Here is a 13,321-nt window from a genome sequence, read left to right as displayed (position 1 = left end):
AAAGTTTGCAAATAAACTTCATTCGACGAAGATTGGTTTGAGAGGACGGAATTTTCAGGAGGAACATTCTTATCTACGTTAAGTTTCTGCTTATATTTAGTAAAACACATTAAAGAAGAATGTTTTCCCTTACAATGCTTACAATTTACGTTTGCTTTACAAAACCGAGAAATATGCTTCCTAATTTCTAAACACTTGAAACACGCTCCCTTTTTCTTCAGGATATTTTTCCGTTCTTCTAGCGATAAATTACTGGCAGATTCACATTCAGAACTGAAATGGGTAAATGAATCGCAAAATACGCATTTAATTTTTCTGGGATTTTCTATCTCATCGGTAGAAATCAGTTCAGACGCGGTAGCGATTTGTTTCCTATTCTTCCTTGAATCATTTCTAACACGGTTTTCGACAGTGTTTTGCCTATGTGGCGCGAAAGTCTCGTTGGGGGAAATTTGATTTATGTTAACTGACATAATATGCATTGCTCTTTCTCGCGACATCAAAGATTTTGACAGAAAATCAAGTAAGTTTGTCAGATTTGAATGGGTATTACTTTCTAATTTGCTATATTCTAAAACTAAATCCGCAGGAAGGATTTTTAATAGCAGGGGGCATAATACACTAGTGTAATTTTCCGATGACAAACCTAATGCTTCTAAACACCGTATTTGCGTTGTACAGTTGTCATAAAATCTTCGAAATGCACGAACATCATTAGAGTCTCTAAGAGGTTGCATATTGATGATATTATTCATATGAGCACTAATTAATAAGTCAGTTTCAGCATATCGGTCCTTCAATGCTCTTATCGCGTTATCATAATTTTCAGCTGTAATTGGAAATCCTTCAACTGTGTTCATGGCAGTTCCACCTAAATATGCCTTTAGGTAGTTGAATTTGTCAACATTATTCAAAAGTTCATTTTTATGTATCGCAGATTCAAAACTGTTCCAGAATGTTAACCATTGGCTCACATCTCCGTAAAACTTCGCGATAGTCAATTTCGGAAGTTTAACTCGTATAGTACTGTTGCTGCTTGTTTCAAAGCTTCTATTTTGATTTTCGCTGATGCGACTGACTTCCAACGAATTCCGACGCATTTCATTAATTCGTTTAGTAGCTCGAAACTTCCAAACAGTCACTTTCTCGCGATATTCTTCCGAAGTTTCAATTTCTTTTTCGAGTTCGTTCGGTTCAAAATTAGCTTCTAGTTCGCTATCTACAGCGCTTAGCATTTCAAATTTTAAAGTTAATATTTCTACAAGTTCTTCCACGATGTTTGCATCCACCTCACTCTTTGCCAATTCTGTTTCTAGCTTATTTACTGCTTTTGTTACAGCAGCTCGCATTACAGCTCGCTTTTTACATAAATTTTCTACACTTTTTGACATTTTAGGTTGAATATCTTCATTTGTTTTAGACATTTCAACAAAGTTCTTAACTTTTAAATACAAATCAAATAACTTCACTGCAGTCCCGGCAGGGATGCCATGTTGCGCGTCAAAGTAAGTTTCTAAATTTAAAAACTCTTACCATCTATTTAACTTCTTCAACGCTTCCAAAAGTCGCGGGGCAATGAAATCATTTGTACTGAAGTCTTCAGATATTCCTTCGTGTAGAAATTGTGACACAAACACTTGAACTTTTTTAACTTAGAAAAATTTAATTACAGCACAATAAACTACAATTTTAGTTGCAAATATAAACTTGTTAATTAATAAACACAACATAATGAAGATATCGGCAACGAACTCTCTCGAAAATAAAATCTCAAGAATTTTTAATATTACATACTGCTATAAGAACTGCTACGAGGTGCGCGAGTCCGGCTAATTTATTTAAACTTAACTACTCAGTTCAGTTCAGTTCTTGGGCGTTTTCCACAAACACGTTTAATACGAAACATGAGGACACACTTGCAGCAAGACATAGAGAAAAGTAGTGAAGCCCCGTAAACAAGACTGTGGCTCTTTAAATAGAGTAAAGGACGGATTTTCAACATCCAATGAACTATTACAAACAGCAATAACAGATAGTGGATTAAAGAATAGTTTTAACAAATTCCGTAGAAAGCTGCAAAAGTTTCTTCCAATAAGGAATAGGCACAGTTCATGCTTTTAAAACTATAGAAAAAGTGATTACTTCCAACAACATCATGCATTTTTTTTTGCCATACTTTGCTCCTTAATGTACATCATTTGATTTATTTTTTAATCAAACCAAGGAATTTTACTTTACCAAGGTCTGTGTTCTCCATCTTCCAGTACACTTAAGTCATCTGATTTCAAAAGAGTTGTTGCAAGTCTAATAAACATTAGGCATAATATTTACGCATTTTAGCTGTTTTATTTTGTCCTTTATGTATCAGCCTCTGTTTTTTATGCATTTTTGCTGTCATTTATGCATTTGCGTCCACCTCTGTAAAACTTGCCTGTTTTTATTTACTATGTGATTTTACTTCTCGGACATCACTAGTTTTTATTTACCATTATTTTCAAACCATTTTACGTTCCTTAATAAAGGATTTTCAGGCTTGTCATTTTGCCGCATTTGAGTTTATTCAAGCCTTGTAGAATACCACTTATAAAAGTTTGTTTTAATTTTTACCAGTCTATTCATTTTTTGTCGACTTCAAAGAGAGGGGGTTATCAGTTCATACCATATGCAGATTGCAAATTTTTTAAAAAATTGTTTGTTAGTGCATCAGGGTTTAAGTTGGGTTCAAAAGTTCTTTAGCATAAAAGCTAAAATTGAGGGGAAAATGTTAGCAAAATAGTAAAATGTTACACATTCTCATATATTTATATATGCCTCAGTGTGTTTCATCTCCAGTTGAAAATACAATTCATATTTCATCTGTGACATCTTTGAAGAAATAAGTACAACAGCTATTTTTTAAAAACATAAAATAAAAAAAAAACACGATTGGTGTTTAGAACGTTGCAGTCCCATCCTCCTAATAAAGCAGTTATTGGGGGGACATAATGCTGGATAAGACGAATAGTTATTGAACTTAATTGTAGTTTGAACATCTTAGCTAAGATTTAAAAAAGATTAAGTTGATTATCGCCATGCATGCTTCCTCTCTAGGATCATACATTTTTTCTTTTTTTAAAAATTTATTTTTTATTCGAGCAAAAAAGCGAAAATGCATTGCTTTATTTTCGCAATTCAGATAACGTTTTCGCATTATGCGAAAAATGCGACCGTAGCGGAAACTCTGTAGTGCATAGCATTTCACTGGGAGAACTGAATTTGGTGATAATTTTTTAGTAGATAGGGAATGATCTAATTTAGATTTCATGCTTTGTTCAGCCAAATTCGTTCCTTTAAAAGAAAGTTCTGAGTAAAACGGGAAATTTGACGTAATTTCCCTGTTAAATGATGAAATATAAAACTCATTGTTAAAAAATTGGTTGCTATAAAGCAGTAATGTTAATGAGTTACCACTCAAATAAAATCCAGTGAGGAAAAAATATTATGTAGTTTTTAGTGCCAATCTCTTAAAATATTAGATACATAGATAGTTTATTATAATTATTATTTCATTATGGAACATTTATATGAAGAAATCAAGTAAAGTTTCATGATCCTAATATAATATTTTTGAACTACATCTATGCCGAAAGGAATGAAATAAAAATATTTTTGAAAAAAAAAATAAATAAAACTAACTTTAAACAGCAACTGAGAATTGCTCTAAGAAGTAAAAAGTAATTTTATTCTTTAACCACCCTTGATACTAATTTTAAATTATTTTGTACTTTTTAGGGCAATTCTCAGCTGCAATTTGGAAGTTTTTTTTTTTTTTCCAAAAATATTTTTTCCCCTAAAATCTTCAAAAACCTAAGATGTTCTCAAATCTTTATAAACTCAAGATGTTGGATTTTTGAAAATGAAATTTGTTGTCAACTGTTTTTTGAATTTCGACATATTATATCAGTTTATTGAATTATTAAATATTTAGCATTATTAACTCCTTTTCTTTCATCTTTGTACAGGGTGATTCAAAAAGAATGGTGGGGTTTCAAACATGTAGACTTTTAAGAGTGAAAATGGCACAAAAACATATTTTACATGCTTAAATCATTCTGCGGGTGTTCTATGAAAACATCATATCTGTGCTCAAACTGTTGTCATACATATTGTAACATGTATACAGTTACAGAAGCAATTGCTGCAGTGATCCAAGTTTTCAGTTTGTCAAGATTAGTAGTCCATGGGGGTATAAATACAATACCAATCATAATCATAAATCACCTTCACGTTGATCATTATTTTGACTAACTGAATGATAAATAACAAGTGGAGATTACACACTGAGATATCTAGTAGCAGCCAATTGAAACTTTCCGACTCGCTCTTTCATTCAAGTTTCACCAGAGAGCTGTGGGTCCAATATTCCCAGGTTGGTAACCTTATGAAACCCCCACCATTTTTTTTTTTTTTTTTGAATCACCCTATAAAGTTGGCAAGTATGTTAGGTATTTTAGTGAAAGGAAAGAGAGAGAGAACTACAAAAACTTTGATCAAGAATAGAGCAAAATTGATTGCTGCCTTGATCAGATTTTTAAAAATAACTCTGTGTATGTCTGTATTATATTGGATATTTTGTATGTAACGATGTCCTTAAGGTCAGAAACAATGTTTCAGTCTTTGAAACTGTGTGGACTGAAATAGGCTAAAAGGAAGTGAAAGAAAACTGATGTGATAGAGATCTTTTTTTTTTTGGGGGGGGGGGGATATTTTCCTTATATTAACTAAAATCTTCTAATAATAGGTAATAATGAAACCAAGCAGTTCAACAGGTTTTACTATTAGAAAGTTGTAAACAAAAGTTTATCATTGAATTTCATAAGTTGCTATTTGCTTATGTAGATAGCAGGGCATACAATATAAGAAAAAGTTTTAACTTTTAAATATAATGTTAACAGTTCCGCATCAAAAATGAATAAATTAATTTTAAAAATAAATAGATATAAAAAAGTAAATAATAAAAAAAACAAGGAAAATTGTTGTCTTATAAAACTTAAGTTTATACTTTCTAAATGCATTTAACTCGAATAACTTGCAAATCCCAAAGGCTCCCCTTAATTTCGGAATTTTAAAGCTGATGAATGTTTGAGTTCAGGCCACAAAAAAATTACAATTTGCTCTAACTTAACAGACATCAAAATAGCCGTTATTAAATACAATTTAACACTTCAAATAAAGTGGCATAGAATATTTCAATATTCATTCTGCTCCAGTAAATAATTGAACAGAGTATTTCGATTTTAGGAAATAGCTGAAATTTTTTTAATACTTAAGTTGCCAAAATAGCTGCTACTTTGTATCATATAACACTTTTCAAAGTTTTACCCGTGTTACTTCAACCATAAAGCACTTTTAATTTAAATCTTGAAGAAACTTGTAATACTTTTTTATTATTATTAGTACTGCTCATACAATTAAAGAGCAGACACATATAAATCTAATCTATTAAAACAACATTTTTATATCTGTAGTCGATCATAGATTTTTATTTTAAGGTATAACCATCTATCTCTCTACTTCTATTTTTGATCCACAAAGCATTTTTCTAACTTCTCTTGCTTTTTTCACCCAGCTTTGGCCACACTGAAACCACAAGCTGGTATTGCTGCAGCTCCTGTGGGTGCTCAACAACCTGTAAGATCAAATTCCATTACTGCGTTATTGTTATGGATTTGTAAATATATTTGACACAAAAGTGAATATATTCTCCTTTTGTTTTGTAGCAATATGGTGTAGAAGCAGCTGGTGTTGCTGATCAGCCTATGGAAGAAGCAGGAATGACACCTGAAGTTATTCAAAAGGTTAGTTCTTCATTTGTTCTTCCATCTTTTTATCTTTAGTGTTATTTTTTCCACCCTTGGAGTTATTTAATCATATTTAACTAGGATGTAGTTTGATCTGTTAGCTGTTATATGCATGATTTGGCTTCATTTTTGAGAAATATCAAGATTTGTTTATAGTTTAATATTGTGCAGTATCTCATCAATTAGTAAGCAATTTAAGTAGTTTAAAAGTATTTAAAATCTTAAGGTAAGGTAAATGTTTGTGTTAATATGAAGTTAATAGCCCTTGGTAAACTATTCATCTTCAGTAAACTCTGTCAAGTGAGGACATCAGTTGTTCTGGAAGCTGTTCTATGGCAGGAGACAAGCTCTTGATATTCGATATTTTAACTGCCAAGAGCAGTATTTAAGTGATTAAGCCTGGGATTTTACCTGATCTTAAATACAGCATATCACATCATTTTCCTAGCATTTTCCAGAGCATACTGCCGTCAACTGTAGAACGTGCTATCTCATGATTCCGCAAGGTAGACAAAAATGATAGCCCTCAGTTGAGCTCACGTTTTGATGCAAGATTTGTTTTAAAGCCATTGTAAATGTATGATTAATTGTGTAACTCACAAAAATGCACGCTTTGAAGGGGACATTTTGAACTACTTTTTTATTTTTTAAAACAAATTCCCATCCCTTCGTTATGTCGACACAGAATTTCATTAATTTTTGTGCGTTAATTTCGGCCTCCATATAACTTTAAAATAGAGGCATGTAATTATGGATACCCTACATATTTGGAAAAGGGATGAGGCTGTAAAGAATTTAAAAAAAAAAAGAACCAAAATCTTAACAGTTACGGAAATGTAATAAAAAGAAGCTTTCTTAGACACTTATGAAATTAGAAAAATATTAAAAAAGATTAAAAAGCTCAAGACATTTTAACTGTATGTTAGTTTTTCTGAAAAATACAACATGGAACCCTTCTTATACCAAAATTCTAAAGTCTGAAATATCCTTTGCCCAAAGCTTTAAAATGTTGTTTGATGAAATGGTACTGCACAGCTGCCAACTCTCCCGATTCATTCAGGAGACTCCTAAATTTTGTTGCTTTCTTCGGAACTCCTTAATGAAGTAAATATCTCCTGAATTTTCATCAACAGAATGAAATTCCCAAAAAAATTATTTCCGGTGGTTAGATTTAGAAAAATATCGCTATAGAAAAGCATCACAGTTGCAAAAAGGAAATCTTTTCATGCATACAAATAAAATTTGTCTAATAATTTTTTGAATGTTTTTTAACTTAAATTTCCTTACCTGCTAAAAATGCAGTACAACGTTCTCGATTCTTTTTCTGAATTTTTTAAATTTTCACCTGTTGTGAAGGAATGTTTTCTCACTTATAAAAAGAAACAACTGTTACCTATTTTAAAACATTCTCTCCCCCCCTTACCTCCTCAATAGAAAAACAAGTTGTCGATTTCAGGTCCTAACAGGCTTGATTTAGGAAATCCCTATTTAAATTTAAAAAACTCTTTTGCACTGAAATTTTTGTTGTTAAATGTTTTCATGCAAACTCTCCTGAATTTTATCCATTAGTCTCCCTAATTTTCATCATTCAAGTTTGGCAGCTATTGTACGGAATATAACTTTGTGTTTTTTTTTAAAATAAAGCTACTTTTACAAATTTAAATAATCAAATGAAATTTGAACTATCTCCTGTTATAAAAACTTTTTTAAATTTGTACAATATATACAGTCGTTCCTCGCTACTTCGCGCTTCAACTTTCGCGGCTTTACTACATCATGTTTTCACTACATCGTGGTTTTTTTTTTTTTTTCAAATAAGTAAATAATAGTAATTAGCTTTTTTTATGTGCTCGTGTAAACTGTTTCCTAAATAAGAATAACAAAGAATGTCTTTTAAGTAAGGTGAGCTCTTCTGAGGGCTGCAGCTGTACTAGTTGAGGGAGTGAAGGTATAAAATCGTCGAAGAAAGAGCTGGGAATCTCTATCTCATTTTAATCATTAAACACTAACTGAAAAGAATAAATTACTGTATTATTACATCTGTAATTGTAAATGGTGTTCAACTATGTACTACATTTTTAAGTTATATACGTAGACCTTAAATGAGGATAAATGTGGAGGAAGAACGGGGGTACATATGGTCACTAAATGGCAATTAATTCATCATCGAACAAGTTGATCTATTTTCATAGATTAGTAGTAGTGTATACAAACTGCATGTGTGTGTATAGTTTATTTCTCAATGATTAACAATTTGATACCTATTACGTCTAACATATCTCATTTTCTCATATTTTGTGCAATTTTTTAAGTAATGCAAATGTAATGGCGGCTACGTTTCATGTCTAGGAGGCTCTACCTATGTTAAAAACCTATTTAAATTGCCTTAAGTAAGTTTTTTGCGCTCCAAATACAGTTTATAAATACAGAATCCTACTTCGTGGAAATTCAGTTGTCGCGGTAAAGTCTGGAAAGAATTAACCGTGATAAACGAGGGTTGACTGTAGTAAAATCCCTCTAATGCGGACACTAACAAGACAATTTTTTTGTCCGTAATAGAGTGGTGTCCGCTGGACAGGGGTTTAATAATGTGATTTGCCTTGGAATCAGGAAATTTAAAATGGTCCGCATGGCGTCTGTTAGGAGGGGTTTTTATCGGGAGGATTATTTTAGGAGGAGGAGGGTGTACAGATATTATTTTTTAATCTATAAATTATGGTTCATTATACTCTCCTAAATCCCAGTCACGAAAATCAGAACCTGTAGTTGAGAGTTTATATCTTTTTTAAAACGGTAAAACCCAGTTGATAATTCTGCATTGCATTAATAACATGCATTCTTTACGTTTACGTGCTCCATGTTTCAACAAAATTGATGCTGTTTTCGATTTGGCCATCCACCCCATTAGTCTGAATTTTGAGAATATACTGTTCTTTAAAAATTTTAATAGGAACCTTCTAACTTCTTCACAGGCCTAAGTGGTCATTTCACTCTTGTATTTATTATGAAAGAAATCTGTTCACCATTGTATCTTTGGATCGGTTTTGTTTTAATATTTTCTCATGCTTTGTTTTGTTTTTTGTACATAAATTTCTTGTATAATTTTTGTTACTTACTGTGCCTTTATATTATAAATTATCAGCTTCAAGACAAAGCTACTCTTTTGACTACTGAGAGAAAGAAGAGAGGCAAGTCAGTTCCGGAAGATTTAATAAAACCAGAGCAGATTCGACAATTTCAGACCCTGGCTTCCCATCCCGTAAGAATTTATTTAGAATTCATCAGATAACTTTCTAGTTTGTGTAATGGTGTTAGAATTCTTCTTTTTTTTTTTTTTTTTTTTTAAATGCATTTTGCAACATAGTTTTGTGAAAATTTTACACTGACATTCTTTTTTGGGAAAAATGTTTTCAATATTTATATTTTGCGAGACATATAAATTAACGTTCTATTTTTATGAAAAAAATTGAGTCTTTCTTGTTAAGGAAATTAAAGCAAATGAAATTTTAGTTGGAAAAGTCAAAATGTCATCTTAAATTTATTAAGTATATTAATAAGTTGAAAAAGTATTCTATAAACATTATAAAGAAATCTCTTGAAATGTTGAAAAATGATATAAATACTCAATAAAAGGAATATCCACTACTGCAGCAGTGAAGTTCAAGCAAGCAATAGTTATCTATTTCAAACATGATTTTATTTACTTCTTTTTTTTGGGGGGGGGAGGGCTAGGAAAAAAGGGTTTAGCAATATGCTTGCTTTTTAATTTTTTTTATATTTTTAGAGCTCAATAAGCTTTGTATAATGCATTATCAAAGAAATTAACAGAAATATGACACGCTAAAAACATATGCAAATTAAATGCTATACAATTACATGCAATATGCTAAAATTGCATTAGCCTATTTTCCAGGTGCAAATGAAACATAAAAATGAGCTAATATGCTATCAGTTCAATTTTATATTCCATGAATAAATTTTGTTTTTAGCAGAGCATTTAGTTCCTAAATTAAAAATTTCAATTTTTGGGAAAGTGGCTATGTTTTAATATTTTTGTGCAGATGTGAAAAAAATATTTCTGTTCAGTTGCCGGTTTGACACATTAGTGTTATGAAAGTACAAATTTTGCTAGTTTTATTTTCGTGAAAGTACCAATTAACTTTTAAAATTGTCCTGTATTGCACTGTGTGACAGTAAATTAAATATTTGATCCACAAATCTATTAGAAAACAGTCACAAAATCTAATTAATTGTGACAGCATACAAAGATTCTATTTACATCTTGTTTTTTATGTATCTACAAGAAAGTTGCTCATCAAGGTATGACGGGTGAAAATTGCTTCTCTTCTACATTTCAACGAAGCAATCGACTGTTAGGTGATATTTTGAAAATTGAAATTGTAACCCTAACTCCAGTGGATGAACCCTAAACTCCAATAGGTAGCGTTCATAGTTGACCATTTTTTCGTTTCTTCATTCCCCTGATATGATTCTTACCAATGAAACAGTTAAGTTACCGGATCGAGTTCAGCCTTGTCGTCACAATAAAGCATTCCCCTGCATGTTCCACATTATCAAATTATTATGCCGTGGCACGAATTTCATTGTTGAAACATGCGAGTTACTCAATCATTGGCTATTATTTATATGAAGATAATTGAATTTTAGTTAAACACACAAATTGTTCATTTTATTTATTGTAATAATAATAACAAGAAGTTCTGTCTAGAACTAGACGAGCCTACTTTTCCGTATACCCATACTACTTTCTAGTACCTGATCAATATTCTCAAGAATAAATAAAATCGCAAATTTTTTCAAACGTATTTTTAAAATACTTTCAGCTGATTTCTAGGAATAAAATATTCCTCACTCATCTAAAAAAAAAAAAAATAATAATAATAACTTTCAAACAAAGCAGCTAATACACTTTTTTCCATTAAAAAAAACTTTAACTGTTAAAGTTAAGCCGTTTTGAAACAGCTTTCAAAACGAAAAGATAATAATTAGAATTAATAAGCTCATTAAAATAAATACATCATATCAAAAAAAAAAGTTTCTTTTTCCCCTGTTGCCAAAAACATTTTTTTAAATGAATTAATGCACTTACCAAAACAAACAAAAAAAAAAAAACAATAAAATGTCAACTTAAAGAAATAATTTTCATTGTCAAAAAAAAAAAAAAAATCGTCTGCGCATATCTTTATGTAGAAACATAAATGACTTCGTGTTTATTTGCCAAAAACTGAGTACCTAAATTGAAACTTTAGCGTAAAAATTAAAACAAGTCATATCAACAATAATTATTTCACAGTTAAAACCATAGCTGCGGAATCGGAGTCTGAGTCAATCTCATTTTGAGATAAAGGAGTCGGAGTTGAATATTTAAGAATCAGAGTCAGCCATTTGTCCTCCGTGTATAAATTTTTGCCAAAACTATGAAGTCGGGGAGTCGGAGTCCAATTAATTGTCCGGCACAGGAGTCGGAGTCAAGTGCCCCTAAATTCTCGGAGTCAAAGTCTGGAATTTGGCATCAAGAGTTATTTCCAACAAAATTTGAAGTAAATCCGCCTTCAAGTACGGAATCTACATTGACTTTCAGTTTCCCCATAGGCGCTATTCTTAAGGGATTTGAACTGTTCAAAATTGAATAGAAAATTGTTCAAATCAAAAATATATTTTATATACATATACAAGTTTTTCATCAAAATCTTTTTCCTACAAAGTTTGATTGAAGCAAATTCGCCTCACAGTTCGGAATTGCCTTGAATTTCCCTGTAGGTGGTAATGTTAAGTTTTTTTGAACTGTTCAAAATTGAACAAAAAATAGTTCAAATCAAAAAGTGAAACATGGGAATGAAGTGTCCTCGCCGAGATCTTTTGAACAAAAAAAAGTTTTTTCAAATCGGACTATTCATTCAAAAGTTATTAGGGAGGGACAGACAGACAGACCGACAGACATTTTTCCCCATCTCAATACCCTACTTTCCAATTTTTAATTTTTCGATATTTATTTAATTATTTTATTTATTTTTGACTTTTTTTGTTTTTCGCGATATTTTTAAGATGCATTAAGCCTTCTTTCATGCTTTTTTCTTCTTTTTCTGACTTTTACTGGGAAAGTAGACTAAAAAAAGGTTATTTTATTAAGTGAAAAAACAGTCAATTAAAGCTTGGAATTCATCTGGGTTTTTTTGTTTGTTGTTTAGATTTAGTTTTATTCTTACTTACTTTTGTTAGATTTCTTTTGTATGTATAATAATTAGTTGTACTTTTAATTTTACTTTGTAGAAAATGATTGCTTTTATCTTAAAGCTTATATCAATTGTGCTAATTCTATAGAGATGTGGAGGGAAGTAGCCTAATGTGAGACAGTTTTTTTTTTTTTTTTTATCGCTTGGATGCTTCCTTGATGAACAATTCAATGATCTTAAAATCAATTTTCTAGTTTTTCATGTATCAAATTCTAATTATTGACTGAGTCTCAGAACAAATTACAAGCACAGTCAAAAAAAAAAGTTAAAATTTTTGAATCAGGTGGTTTTGGAAGAGGAGTGTAGCCCATTATATGATATCAAGTGTGCCTTGTATGATTTTATATCTTATATCGTGTATTCACAGTTTAAAAGATGTTTGCACTAAAGCTTTTATTTGTGGAAAAAATATAATCAGAACTTTTGTGTTTTTATTTGTGATTGACCAGTAATGTTTGAATGTTAAAAAAAAAAGTTTAAATCTTGTGCAGTGATCTTGATCACTCTGTTAAAACAACTTCCAAAATTGGCGTCACTTTGACTAAGTTGTATTGCTGGCAGTACAGTGCTGTTCTGACATAAAAGAAAAATTGACCTAATGGGAAAGTCTTTATACAGTAGACCCTCGTTTTACGCGGTTTCGATTATACGCGGATGTGGCAATGCAAACAGATAAAATTTTCCCCTCTTTCAAAATCCTAACTCCTGAAGCTTGCAGATTACACGTAATCAACTGCATTTTGGTGTACTAGTAATCAAGCTTGGGCTACCTGAGTCATTTCATGTAGTTGGTTCCAAAGCTCTTTCCAGAAGTAAAGTTATTAAACTCACAGTTCAGAACTCACTAGAAGAAGAGTTTTTAGGAGTGGCAAAGGTGGCCAAAACCAACGAGGATACCAACATGGATGACACTCAACCAAAAACGTTCACATTGAAAATTTTGAATCATTCCTCGACAACAAAAAATAATCTTTCTGAATTGTTAGTGAAGGAAGATTCTATCATGGAAATCATGCAAGTGGTCATGGATGCGTTAATGCTCTGCAAAGAATTACAGAGAAAAATTCTTAGTGACTGCCAAAAGACTATAATAACCAGCTCTTTATAAACAGAACACAAAATTGATTTATGCTTTCTTTATGCATGTTGTGCATAAAAGCCGATATAAGTACACCTTAAACTTACTATACAATTATTCATCACTAGAATGAAATAGTTTTTTTTTCT

At 31.2% G+C, this 13,321-nt stretch overlaps 1 protein-coding gene across 1 annotated transcript in view; it reads left to right on the top strand.

Moving 5' to 3' along the window:
• Positions 1 to 13,321, top strand: part of LOC129221611 (pre-mRNA-processing factor 19-like) — a 46,852-nt gene that overhangs the window by 17,360 nt on the left and 16,171 nt on the right. Inside the window, exons 6-8 of the mRNA XM_054856131.1 lie at positions 5,609 to 5,670; positions 5,760 to 5,837; positions 8,983 to 9,099. Of these exons, the coding sequence (XP_054712106.1) occupies positions 5,609 to 5,670; positions 5,760 to 5,837; positions 8,983 to 9,099 (257 nt within the window). The remainder of the gene's footprint in view (positions 1 to 5,608; positions 5,671 to 5,759; positions 5,838 to 8,982; positions 9,100 to 13,321) is intronic.

This window comes from Uloborus diversus, chromosome 4 (assembly GCF_026930045.1).
Source record: "Uloborus diversus isolate 005 chromosome 4, Udiv.v.3.1, whole genome shotgun sequence".
Taxonomy (NCBI): domain Eukaryota; kingdom Metazoa; phylum Arthropoda; class Arachnida; order Araneae; family Uloboridae; genus Uloborus; species Uloborus diversus.
The sequence above is the reverse complement of the archived record's forward strand: the minus strand, read 5'-3'. Positions and strand labels throughout refer to the sequence as shown.